Source organism: Arctopsyche grandis, chromosome 12, assembly GCF_051622035.1.
Source record: "Arctopsyche grandis isolate Sample6627 chromosome 12, ASM5162203v2, whole genome shotgun sequence".
In the NCBI taxonomy this organism is placed as follows: domain Eukaryota; kingdom Metazoa; phylum Arthropoda; class Insecta; order Trichoptera; family Hydropsychidae; genus Arctopsyche; species Arctopsyche grandis.
Window position 1 is genome coordinate 13,883,986 of NC_135366.1, and position 13,839 is coordinate 13,897,824.

The following is a 13,839-nucleotide window of genomic DNA, read 5'->3' on the forward strand; positions in this document are numbered from 1 at the left end:
ACTTTTTTACTTCGGTGGCATTAGCTGATAACCTTTTAGATAAAGGGCTAACTCTAACTGGTACCCTACGTAAAAATAAACGGGAAATTCCTAAAGAATTTTTACCATCGAAACATAGACTTTTACACAGTAGCTTGTTTGGTTTTACATCAACCAAGACATTAGTTTCGTATGTGCCAAAAAAAAATAAAGCAGTTTTGCTATTGTCTACTCAATTTCATGACAGTGAAGTGAGTAGTCATGAAGAAAAGAAGCCGGAAATAATAATGTTTTATAATAAAACAAAAGGTGCAGTAGATACCGGCGATAAAATGTTTTTATGGAGATGCTGGATATAGCTGCGCTAAATGCATATTTGCTATGGGCGCAGAAATATCCAGAATGGAAGGCGAATAACAGAAGTCGACGAAAATTATTTATTAGAGAACTTAGTTTGGAATTAGCTATGCCCAATATTGTATTTTTTTTATTTACGTTTACTTCTCATTTTTTTTTATCAATTTATGTATTTGTGTATTAAAATTATTATTGTGAAAATAAATACATGAAAAGTACATATAAACATATTTTATTTTATTTGATGAAAAAATTGAATATATTTTTACGCATAGCTTTTGAATCATCGCGTAATTCTGGCGGATGTGGCGTGATTTCTGATCAGCGAGTCGCGGAGTGGGGGCCTAGTGTTCGTCCTCACTTGGAGATGGCCGGCCTTCTGGGATTGTCGTTCACGCGTCTTCAATTTCATGCTTTTTAGATCGTTTTTAGCAGTATATTACCAATATTGATACATATATATTAATTTATATAGATACGGACTATTACTATAGTCATGAATAGAAGGAAAAATGGTTAAATATTCATATTTATCAGACTTTAAAATCACGAATTTCTAGAACGACTGAGTCGACATCACCGCTGCACGCGTAATTTTTTAGCACCGTAAGGGAAAGGTTAAATATGTATTTCCGTAAAAAATTTTAAATTTTTTTAAATATTTTTTTAATATTTGCGCCAAAACCATGTCGAAAGATTGAACAGCTGTCAACTGTCACTATCGATAATTGGTCCAAAACAGCAAAGCGGCAGACTCATGGCACGTAATTCGCGTGTATATTTCCACGATGACCGAAAAAACGGATACAATACGTTGACGGATGTTGCTGTAAGGTATGAACAGGAAATGTCGGGTACTGCTGTAAGCCTGCCGTGGCGTAAACGTGACGGTTAGTATGAATATACCCATACAAAATGTACCAAAGAATACTTTTCGTACGGCCGGATACCTGCTGAAGTCGGTACATGCTGACTAGGTATGAACAGACCTTAGCCCGTCCCTATAGAATCGTTTACTTTTCCTTATTATCTTCATAATGTAATTTTAGATAGTTTTTAATCTAAATTAATTTAAATCTAAATCACTAAAATTTTTTTAACGGAACATCTGGCAGCCGAAATGCCCATCATATTAAAAATAACTCTATTGCCAAATATTCCGTATTCGCGATTTTCATGGCAAAAATCGTCTTTTGAGCGATCGCAATGTGAGTAATAATACAATTTTCACACAGGGATAGCTTTTCCATAGGAACTACTGCAGCACTCCAACAAAAAATTAGATTATATTTTGAGAATATAAAAAAAAAGTTTTTAAAGGGTATTTTGTTCGAAGAAAGAAGTGAACCAATTCAGTACTTGTTTCCCATTATTGCCTGTCTCGTATTATTTCCCCGTTTGACACATCTGTTGGATTATTTTTTCAAGATTCGTGAATGCTATTATTATTAAATAAGTAAAAAAACGTAAGGACGTATTGAAACGTATAAATGTACATAGGAACGCACGCGAATGTTGATTATAACACTCGACATATAATTGAAACGTGATGTCGCAGCGAAGAGTGATAATTAGTTTTTGAACTTGAAGGGCGAGCCCTATAGTAGTGGCACTAATAAACAAGTACCTTCTTAAGATACACTATAAATAAATATAGATTAATAGTTCTTGCAATGATTTCATGAAAAATAAAACAACAGTCAACATGAAAAATTTTAATGAGAGAAATATTAATTTATTTTCTAAAGAAATATAGGGGAATCAAAGTAAAAATCCAGATCAGGGTGAAAGACGTTGTAGGGTAGAAGTAATTTATTGTTCACTTCTTGGACAGCCAGCTTTGAATGCATCTACGGAACAATCTGCTGACCTTGTATACTAAACATGTTATTTCTAAACAAAAATACAATATAAATTCTGTTTGTACATAGTGCAAACCGGATTTTTCTTTTTTATTTGATCAGGTGAACTCTGTGATGTGGAAAAAGTGGAAAACAATTCAACTTTTTATTTTACATGCTATGGTTCTTGTTAATGTCACAACAAATTTCTACAAAAACATGTGCGTGTGTTAGCAAAATGTTATTTTTGTTTTTTTTTTTTTCAAATCAGCCGACGTAAAAAGCGGTCATATTATGCAAGAGCCCCCAAAAATGTAAAAAAATATTCAATCCGTCATTGGCCGTACATGTAATTATTTGCACCATACGACTGACAGCCATTTGTTGCCGATTATCTTTGGTGGTCAGTGGTCGTCTGGGTCGTCATTAGGTGAGAACACGCCCTGTGGAGTCTTCCATTGGAGCATCGAGATCGGCGTTTAAAGGTGCGCTGACGTTTCAAGTTAATTGTTGTAAATTCTAAAAACATTTTAGCATCCAAATTTATTTTTTAAACTCTTGGTCAAACCATTGTTTTAAAACGATACTTTGGTATCAGCCACCACGTGGTTGGTGAGTGAGTTACTGAAAAAGTATGTAAGCTCCAAATTGCTATTACATTTATGCTACAATAAACTTGATAATTGCCATATTAATGTAATTTTTTTTCAGATTTTCCATCCAACAAAATGCCAAGACACATTATCAATGAGACCTTGATCGTGTGCCCATACAATAAGAACCACGTGATATACAGCTCGAAAATTCAAACGCATCTTGTGAAATGCCAAAAAAATCATCCTCCATTGGCCATATGTCCCTTCAATGCGACGCATCGAATGCCCCATTCTCAAATGACAGACCACGTTAAGAAATGTGAAGACAAAGTTTTGAGTCATAGCGAAAGGATCGAGATTCATCTAAGAAATAATAGCTCTGTCGTATCCACAGGACACATAGTAAACGTCGACAATTTTGCCACCGAATTCTGGGAATAACTATGAATATATGTACAGTGCTGGCCCTGGCGCCCTCTATGACGCCCTCGGGTGAATTTTTTTTTGCTCCTTCCGCCCCCCCGCCATCCCTGATTTTAAAAATCTGGGGCATCTAGGATTTCGACTGGAATCCATCATTGCCTAAATTGGAATTGCATTTATTCAAACTTTGTATATAAGACGCTTTAAATGGCAAAATATGTCAAATCGATTTAAACATAATATAAAAGCGGGGGGGGGGGCTGGTGTAATTTTTTTTATTTGTAGGATATTTAAATATTTATATACCTACTAGCATAAATAAGTAAATGTGATGGTAAAACGTAAAAAAAATTGTTTATCTTGTTTACATTACAAGACTTGTATTCGATTGATTTAAAGTAGCGTTAAAATTAAGAAATACGCATAATGCAATAGGCAATAGAGAAAATTGACTAGGATTCGTTTTTTCTTGCCAAATTCTGTGTTCGCTCAGTCCCAATGAGCCTTAAAATAATATTAATTTTCTCGATTTTTCGAAATTTACATACAAATGTATATTGTACTTATTTGAAGAACCCTATTTTTAAGTTTATGGCTTATTTTGTACATTTGATATTCATAGATCTGTTATATTCTTCCTTTATATTTACCATGTATGTAGATTCCTATATTATATAAAATTAAGAAATTTAAACATAATTCTTTTATTTCATCCCTTCCTGAAGATAAAGCTATTGTTTCCAGATAATGACAATCTGCCTTGATTTTATTAATGATGGTACAAGGCTTAAACATTAGAAAATACCTTGAATCATGATACATTACATGTATTATCAGTGGCGGCATGTATAGGAGCTTCGGCTCTGCAGCACTCATTAAAAATGAGTATGTTGAATATCTAATTTTTATTTTAATTATATTCATAATTTGTAAATGTACATATACGAATGCGATTTTTTCTGGGGGTGTTGCAATGCCAGTTTTTATGCACGAGCCGCCACTGTATATGAGCTGTTATATTTGAAAGTGGCGGAAAATTTCAGTTCCAAAAACACTTCCTGTTTGACTTAATTCACAAATTGTTGTCACTTATTTTAATGTGATGTCCAGAATCTCGGAAAAGCAGAATAAACGTATTACAGGCCACCGGTGATTTCAAATATTGTTAAACGCAAAACATTATATTTAATGTTTTGCGAAATATTTTACGAAATGAAGAAAATTGAACTTTTACCACTTTCAAATATAACGGCTCATATAGTACATAAATGTCACTCTGATCGCTCACTTAACAGAAACGTGGAATTTCACTTATAACACGCTAGTTCATTTTGTATTGGAAAATTACTGACTTTTGACTCTTTATATCAATTTATGGAACATGTCTCTCCTGTAGGTAATGATAGGTGATGTGCATTTGTGATGCTGCTATAAAAATAATAAGACCAATTTTAATTTTTAATGTATATTATTTGTAATATTAATATAATACGCACTAATGTTAGTAATAAATCTATTTTGATTATTCGACAGAAATAATTCACAAAATAAAATAAATGCTTTTTATAGCTTCCAGAACTAAAAGTAACATATGTAATTACAAGTACATTTTACCAAGTTTATCGCTACATATCCAATTCCCATATGAATGGCTTATCGTATTTCAACTATGTATATATTGTACTCAAATGTATTCTTTATACATGTGGACTACATTCGTGGTTATTGGTAAGAAAGAATTAAACATTTACGTAACGCAAACGACGTAGCATTTAATATCAATAAAATAATATCAAGATATTAGTAAAATTTATATTCATCTCTATTAAGGTCAAATCATCTTTTTAAACAAATAAAACTACATCCATAATTGTAAAATGTCCGGCACATTTTATAATTGGACTAGACTGAACAAATACAAGACACATAATAAAATAAAAGATTATATATTTCTTAATTTTGTTTTATATTTTTTCAAACAAATGTAGTGTAGGTAGTAGGATAGATGGCAATAAATTTTAAAGTAATACATTATCACAATTATCCCACTAAAAGTCGAATAATTCGTCACGGACAATGCCAATAAATTGGTCAATGTGTGAAATTAACACTAAAAATTTTATATATATATATACTAATATGTAGGTATTTAAAAAATTATGTACATCATTACAGTAATATATGTCTTAGGATTAAAAATCAATACTTGTTATAATAACTTAACGGGGGAATCTGAATGTAACTTTGAAAGTGTCTTTTTAACTCGCAGTGCCGTCAGTCTGACAGCAGGATTTTGATGCCAACATTCCTGCATCACCTTGGTTAATGTGGCAAGAACTTCATTTGTCTCCCATCGTGGCGGTATATGCGGACGCATCTGCTTCATACAAACTACAGCGTGCATATCATCAAAGGACGGATCGTTAGGCACACAGTTATAATAGGGCAAAGCATAATCGTCCACTGTCAACACTTTATCCCCTGTGACACATCTTCTACACATCTCCCAAAACACCAAGCCAAGCGAGTACATGTCAGCCATTTTGAAAGCCTCAAAGTTTGTTATATCGAGACTCTCATCTAAAACTTCAGGCGCCATGTATCGTCTCGTACCGACTCTAGTATTAGGAGCAATGTCTACTTCGTTTCGCTCAGCTATGTAGCGTACAGCTAAGCCAAAATCGGCAATAACACACTCTCCATTGTGTTTCATGAGAATATTTTTACTCTTTATATCCCGGTGTGATATTGCTGGCTTGCCTCGAGTGCCGAAAATTTCCATATGAAGATGAGCAATACCACTAGTGATAGAGTATGCCATCAAAAAGAGAGAATTGGCATCTAGTGCTGCAATTTTCAAGTAATCATGCAAAGAGCCCAATTCGTGATAGTCAGTAATGAGAAGCATTTGTGTCCAAGATCCAGTGCCTTTGATATCAGCTGCAATGAATCCCAATATATTTTCATGTCGCATTAGAACTGTTTGATAGATAACAGTTTCTCTGAACCAAGAATCTTCTTCTGTAGTGAAGAAAATTTTAACGGCGACCTTTTCACCTCTCCAATGAGCCAGCCACACTTCTCCATATCTACCTTTTCCAACTGATGCAACCATTTGAATTTGTTTCGCAATCGTACGCTGAATCAAACGGGGTAAACCAGAACCCGATCCTGAAGATTGATCCAATAAGGTTGGCAATGATGAAGAACACGTCATTTTACTAGATGTGGGATTCTTTTGTCTCCTGCAACATGCGAAACGTCTCCGTAGCAAAAATACCACTGATAATAATAAAACTATTAAGATTCCTAATAGCGTAATATAGAGTGCGATCATTTGTGTGGTATCTGGCACCGTGGTCATTGCTGGAGTGGTGGTTGAATGCTCGTTTAACTGCGGTTCTAAATCTCGGTTGCACAAGTCAGTATCACTACAGCATTGTATTGATTTACCAGTCAAGTGGGGAACAAGGTATCCTTTACACTGTAATCATAAAGAAAATTTAAATTAAATGTGCCACTAGAAACATACTGAAAAATCTTAGAAATTATACATACTTGCATAAATCCGGCTTCGTCTGGTGGTAAGCAACCATAGCTTCGCTCTTGTTCCCAAGTTTTAGTCTCACGATCGAACACTGCTTCAACAGCCGCAAAGCAAAGGCCTCCTGGCCTCGTCTGACATGTGTCATTTCTGACATTGTGAGGACAATGTCCATCGCAATAACACACTAGACCTAAAACAACAAATGGTAGATGTAATCATTTAATTTATGAACATCTTAATATGAAATGTTTAATGATGGGTTAACATTTTCATCAAATTTTTAAGCAAATATAAAATTAGAATGTGTGGACATTTAAAACCAATCAATACTAAAAAACAAAACCAATCAATACCCCTTTATTTTAGAAAAAAAAATGTATCTAAATAACCTTTAGAAACATTTAAATGGGAAAACGACATTATTAATCCATTTTACTTGTTAACTCTGAATTTCCAAACAAATTAGTCGGTACTTTCCCATTATCCGGAAGCATTTTTTTTAAACATAATACATTTCTATTTAAAAATAAACTTATTTAAATAATTTTAAATTAAATTATATTGCAGATTCCGGAGGTCAAAGTTTTGATTGCATCCAAAAGTGACCCGAATACGTTGTCGTTTTTAACCAGTCTCCAAATGATGACGGATTGTTCACTAATGTCGTCACAAATGGTAGACTTCTGTTACCGAACTTATTTCCATGTCGGATGTTGATTCTCTTTCGACAAGACAGAGTTTCGTTTAAGTTTACTTGCACGCGGCATTCTTGCTGCCAAGATTCCTCTTGGAATTTCACGCCATCGTCTTCGGTGGATGGTAGAGCGAGTTATTTTTTAAATGCAAAAAAATATAGATTTTGTAATAAAAAAATACCCACAGATAATGAGAAAGTACCGAGTAGTCTGACATTTTAGGTCGTTCAAAGTCAATGTTATGACATATTTAAAGCTTATATAAAAATAAAAAAGGACACCTATAAGGAGAGGTACCATTTCGGGTACCTCTCCTTATAGGTGTCTTGAAACTTGAAAATTTGAAAAAAATTTACGTCGTATCGATAAGAATCTCAGTAACTGATAGTAAGTTTCAGTTCGATAGGACTAACGGTGTTCAAAAAATCCCCAAAACAGACACATTTTTTCTAGATCATGAAAACGTGATTGGTGATCGATTCTGAGTTCGAATCAGTCAAAATCTCGAGTTAAAAGTTCCGTATGATCACAAAACTTTATCTATTGTTACTACGTACATAGATAAAGTAATAAAAATGGCGCTGGTACTGTTTTTTACCGCTGCCAAACTGGAATTTAGAGAAGCATTAGTTACTTTTGATACTAAGTGTGTTAACCCTTTGTCCGCGGCAATAAATATAGCGAACAAGCCCTGTACGCGGCACCTTTTTCGCGAATTTGGCAATCGCGTTTTCGACCTTAAATACAGATTTTAATATTTACTCAAGTAACCAGATATGTTAATTAACACATAAAGTATTATTTTAAACAATAAAATACATAATATATCTCGTAGTTTTGGGTTAATTGTCAAATAATCATTCTTCATACAGTTGAGACGTATCGTCGCCATTGTTCAACAGACGTAAAGTCACAGAAACGAGGTTTCAGTATGGTTCCACAAAAAACTAATTTTACTGGTATATATGAATTTTAAGCAAATTGAATAGATGGCATTCAACTCTCAGTAATATATTCAACCAATTTTGAACCTTAAAACAGTTGAAATAGGCGCATATAAGGCTCAAAATCCCTTGCAAAGTTCAGAAATTTTATGGAAGACAGCCGCGGGCAAACGGTTAAGAGTGCTAAGACAGCATACAATATAAAAGATTTAAATTAGTACTATAAGCCATAGCTTCCATAATTTTTACAGCTGTACAATAAACATGGATGTAATCCATTGTACCGTGTTTCAAATTTTACTTAAAAAATACAAGCACACATTTAAATGTAACATTTGATGTATCTCCCAAAGCGCCTTATTCAAACTAATATAACAAAAAAATATCTAAAAAAAAAACAAAGCGATTCGTTTGTTTTAAAAAAAATGTCAAAAATTGACATAAACAGCAACATTTGAAAGTGCGTATATATATAAATAGAAGAGGCTTGTAAAAATAGCAAGTCAAGTGAAACATCATACGATTCATATAAGTGCGAGAGAGAGAGGGAGAGGGCACTGTTGACAATAATTGTCAAGTGTGGAATGCAAATATAATATGTATATGATATTATTATACATGGTTATGTCTAGTAATTGACACATACAGAATGCGTCAAGAATGTCCGAACGTACACAGGTGAGGCGATGTTGTGAATCTTTGTGATAAATAGTCGGACGGGCGGGGGGGGTGCGGGGATGGGGGGCGCAGTCACTCACTGATCAGCTTCATGGTGGTGCAGTGGTAGCCATGTCCCGAGTGTCAAGTGGCTCGACTCGGCCACTGTTCCGGTGTCCCGCCGTTCCGCCGTTCCACTGTTCCACTATTCCACTGTTCCAACGTTCCGCTCGCTCACAGCGCGCCGCTCTCCGAAGCCTCAGACAGCAATGGAGTAGAATATAGAGAGAACGCAAGCTCGGCGCGCCGCAGCGACCGACTGTCGCCCGCCGTGCCTAAAGCGGTCTATACACGCTGCAACTCCACAAAATACCTCTGATCGACTCGATTACGATGTGAGCTTTTTGAGCAGGGTTTCCCAATTTTTTTCTACAACGGAACATTAAGAGGGCTGGACAGCAGCGCCTTGTCCATACAAACGTACTATACTTCTCCCTTCCTCAATTATGGCACTATAGAAATTATTTTTTAATATGCTATGGATATCCACCATTGGGGTGCATCTATCGTTTTATTTTTTTGATTAATTATTTTTTATAAGAGCTAGGAGCCGCCAAACATATATAAAATCGCCTCTTTTTAACACCCACGAAACGTGTCTAGCGTGCTTATTTAACGGTCGATTTAAAAAATAATACGCCGATAGATGCACAGAAAGTATCTTTCTCATACCGATGATGAAATTTTTTTTGAAAATTGGTCCAGTTTTGGAGGAGAAAATAGGAGAATACGAAACCTCGATTTTGTCAATTTAAAATACATTTTATCTGGTCGAAGCGCAACTGTCGCATTCACTCAATATATATATATATATATTGATATATATTGTCGCATTCACTCAATATATATATTTTGTCGCATTGATTCAATATATACATTCACTCAATATATACATATATCGAAGAAAGGAACGGCAACAAAATTAAGGTTTCGGGTGTACAGCCCTCTTAAACAAAATAAACAAGTTCTGAAGTTTTGAAAATTGTAGTTTTAACGATTTCGATGCTTTTGGGTCTTTGAATCCGGTGGCCCTTACGGCATAAACTCCGAGTTGATAAAAACTTGAAAAATGAACTCGTACCATTGAATTAAGATTAGGAATCGGGGTAGATCAGAGAAATGTTATATTAATAGAAGTGGCTTTAGGCGTCATATTGTTGTCAAGTGACGATTGTCCACAGACAATCCTAAATAATTTTAGCATCAATCGTATTTGATGCTTGGTGCTCGATGTATTTATTTATTTATATATAATTTTAGCTATTAGCTAATTTACAAAAAAAAAGACATATCAATAACTTAAATCTAAAATTCTATATTTAACTTATATGTACTATCCCTCACAGAGGTGTCTCTTCGCTCCTCGCAAGAATGCATCCATGGTTTTAGAAGACCTGATGCACTCAGGGAGGGCGTTATACATAACTCTACCTACAACTAAATTATTCTTATTTCTAGTGTAATGATTATTAATATCTCTATTTCTTATTCTATAATCTTTAAATAATCCGGTTATAAGTCATGGTATGTCCGATAAAAACTTTTCTGTTCGTTTATATTACTCGCAAGATGGGCAAGCATCGGTGAAAATTGCACGATGCATTCAAAAACACACAATGAACAACATGGGATAAATTTTTACAAGTAAATTGATCGGATTGTATTCCGTGCGTTGTAGCGTATTTATAGAGACGTACCGCGTAATATTGACAACAATTATTTATTCGTAAGGGACCTTCTATTATTATTACATTTCTCTGGGCTAGACGGTTTCGTCGGCTCCTCCCATGAATATCACGCATACACGCGTACTTGTCTACCCCCACTCATAATCTTAATGCTTTGGTACGAGTTCATTTTCTTCGAATTCATTTTTTGAGTATTCATCTTTGAATTACAAGTTGTTTTGATATTGTGAACAATATTAAAAATCTTGAATTATGGTGTAGTATTGAAATCTGATTGATGTGTTTGAATTTGTCGCAACATTTAAAATTATACCAAGCTCTGAATCATTTTGATATTTAATTTGAAAAATGGGTCAATTTGGAATCAAAAACCTGTATTAAAATATTTGTATTTCTACATATTTATAATGTATTTACGATATAGTCGTACATGGTTAGCCTTAATTTCAATTTAAGGTAGCCTCCTATGGTACTATGGCATCAATTTAAACAAAAATCATACCAATATAAGTAATCCGTGGCTCTAAAGAGATTGAGAGCCACTATTCTACAGTTAAAAAAAAAACAGCTAAAAACATGATCGAATGATGTGACTGGGGCATTTGAGGTGGTTAGAACTGAGGCTGAAGTGGTCGGAACTGAAAGTTGAAAAGAACTGAGAAAAATAAAATTAAATAACCCGTGTAAAATTAAAAAAAGTTTTCATTCCTATGATAAAAAGGTGACGCTATTGATGATTTGTCATATAAAATTTAGAGTGCACGAGAAGTTTATAGTTTTTATATGTTTACAGTGGTTGCATGTGCTAGATGTAATTAAAATCTAGAATTTGTGACATTCTATCAAAATAAAATACGCTCTTGCTACATTGCTTTCATGCCGTATTGGTGAAATGCATTATGTACATATGTATATATTAATGTGTATCGAATATCAAATAGATTTGATATTTGATACACATTAATGTACTGTGACTTCATCATATAATACATAACACAATCGTTTTTATTTTATCTAACGAATACCTATGCTTTTTGTATTATTATCAAATTCAATCTCCAATCGAAAACACTAGTCGTGAATGGGCGTCTTATATAGCGACTGTTGCGCCGTGCGGCCATATCTGTACGTAGAGACGCAGATAAAACTAAATTGGTGCTATTATTTATATTCGGCTGGACTATCGCAAATTAAATATCGTATTCAAACACTTCAATATCTAAAACACTCTTTGTAGTAATCATATGTAGAAATATGAGGCTTTCGTCTCTGTTTTTAAAATTAAGAAAAACATCTGCACAATTTGCTATACAGCTTCCGACCCTTTCTCCTCGCGTCACTTGACCAAGATTAGGGCTACCACACATAGAAGATATTTACATATAAATATATATATATATATATATATATATATATATATATATATATATATATATATATATATATATATATATATATATATATATATATATATATATATATTACATAAAATTAATGATGCATTTTTGATCAACAATTTAGTCGATTGAGGATCGATTTTCCACTCAAATTAGATACCACAATAGTTCCATACCTTCCATCATTCAGCTACTAAAAGATGTGAAAGCATAAAAGTTATTTTGACGAGTAGTCATAAGTCAATTAAAATTAAATACAACTTTGCTTTGATTAGAATAAGTTAATAAGCGAAAACAATACTTAAAAAAGAAAGGCTATTTAAATTCAGTGAAATATTAAAGACACACATAAAAGATTGAGCTCGATTAATAAAAACATAAACATATCAAATGGTCTTTCTACCTATTGACTTTTTAATATTAAAACTTATTTTTTTTAAAGCAATCATACATAAATATGTATGTATGTAAGTACAGGGGCGCACGTGTGCGAAGATTAAATTCGGAACACTCGTACGACGCAGCCGTAGTTAATCGCTACCATAGATGTTCTCGATAATTAAAACTGGTTTGAGTTCACCGGACAGTTTCCAGAACCGTGGTAAATGGTCAACCAGTGACCAGTATTACCAATTGCAGTCAATCGTCATTCATTCATCGGTTGTTGGCCGCATTATGACTAAATACGAAACCTGACCTTTGACCAATCAGTAATGTCTACAAGAAAAGGCAAAACAAAAACAGTTCTCCATGTCGAATTTTGTGCGTTCTATTAAACGCTTTTTGACGAATTTAAAAACAATACAATTATATCTACTTTGGAAAATATATCTAATTTGAATTATAATAACTAGTCACCGGACCCAGAAGTTGCCGCGTATTGTTCAAATGTTGTAAATACATTGTTTAAGGTTTGCCGAACCTTTTTTACAAAGGATTTACAACAATGGTACAATGGATAGCACTGTGACTATCCTACCTCTAATAATAACACCTTTCTCAATTTTTATTTCGTATGCTTAAAAATCGAAAAACTTCCTTAACCAGGATGGCATTTTTTGGATATAAAATTCATTTCAGATATACTTAAGCATTTTGATTTAGTATACGAGAACGTGAAGGTGGCAAAATATCTTTGTTGGCTACATATGTCAAAGATAGACGTTCGCCTAAAAACAACTGTGCCGAACGGTGCTTCAAATCGTGGTGTAGGCTGATGAAGCACATAAGACAGGTCTTTGTACCGAGTGGGCGGCCCAGATTGAACACTTGCATTACAAATCGATAGAAAAATCAAGTTGTGCTGTACCAATAGGCAACGCCTAGTATATACAGAAACTTAAAAAAAAAAAAAAAAAAATATATATATATATATATATATATATATATATATATATATATATATATATATATATATATATATATATATTCCGCACGCTGCCCAGTCGTCCGAAATTATATGCGAACCAGACAGTATATGTCGGAGTATTTCATCAGAATTCCGACTTTTACCAAAATGTTAAAAAGACACCACTATTTCAAATATTCAATCGGTTCACAAAATTTCTTATAAATATGTATGTATATACATGGTTCGGTGATTATTGCGCACAAAAGGTTCACCCAAAAGTCACTAAAATCTCTAAAACGGAACA

At 33.7% G+C, this 13,839-nt stretch overlaps 2 protein-coding genes across 2 annotated transcripts in view; both read right to left on the bottom strand.

The window, feature by feature from the left end:
• The window catches only part of Rbbp5 (retinoblastoma binding protein 5), a 199,610-nt gene that overhangs the window by 170,502 nt on the left and 15,269 nt on the right, over positions 1 to 13,839 (bottom strand). The gene's annotated exons all lie outside the window — the stretch shown is intronic.
• tkv (serine/threonine receptor kinase thickveins) lies at positions 4,646 to 9,376 on the bottom strand. The gene is made up of 3 exons (XM_077442100.1): positions 9,141 to 9,376; positions 6,755 to 6,933; positions 4,646 to 6,680 (listed from the first exon to the last, which is right to left on the bottom strand). Exons 1-3 carry the CDS (start codon positions 9,151 to 9,153, stop codon positions 5,406 to 5,408), a joined length of 1,467 nt encoding a protein of 488 aa, XP_077298226.1. The 5' UTR covers positions 9,154 to 9,376; the 3' UTR covers positions 4,646 to 5,405.

Excerpts from the sequence above, each read along its gene's own strand:
- tkv (XM_077442100.1), bottom strand. Across the intron at positions 6,681-6,754 it reads ACGAAGCCGGATTTATGCAA|TGTAAAGGATACCTTGTTCC; the intron begins GTATGTATAATT and ends TTATGATTACAG.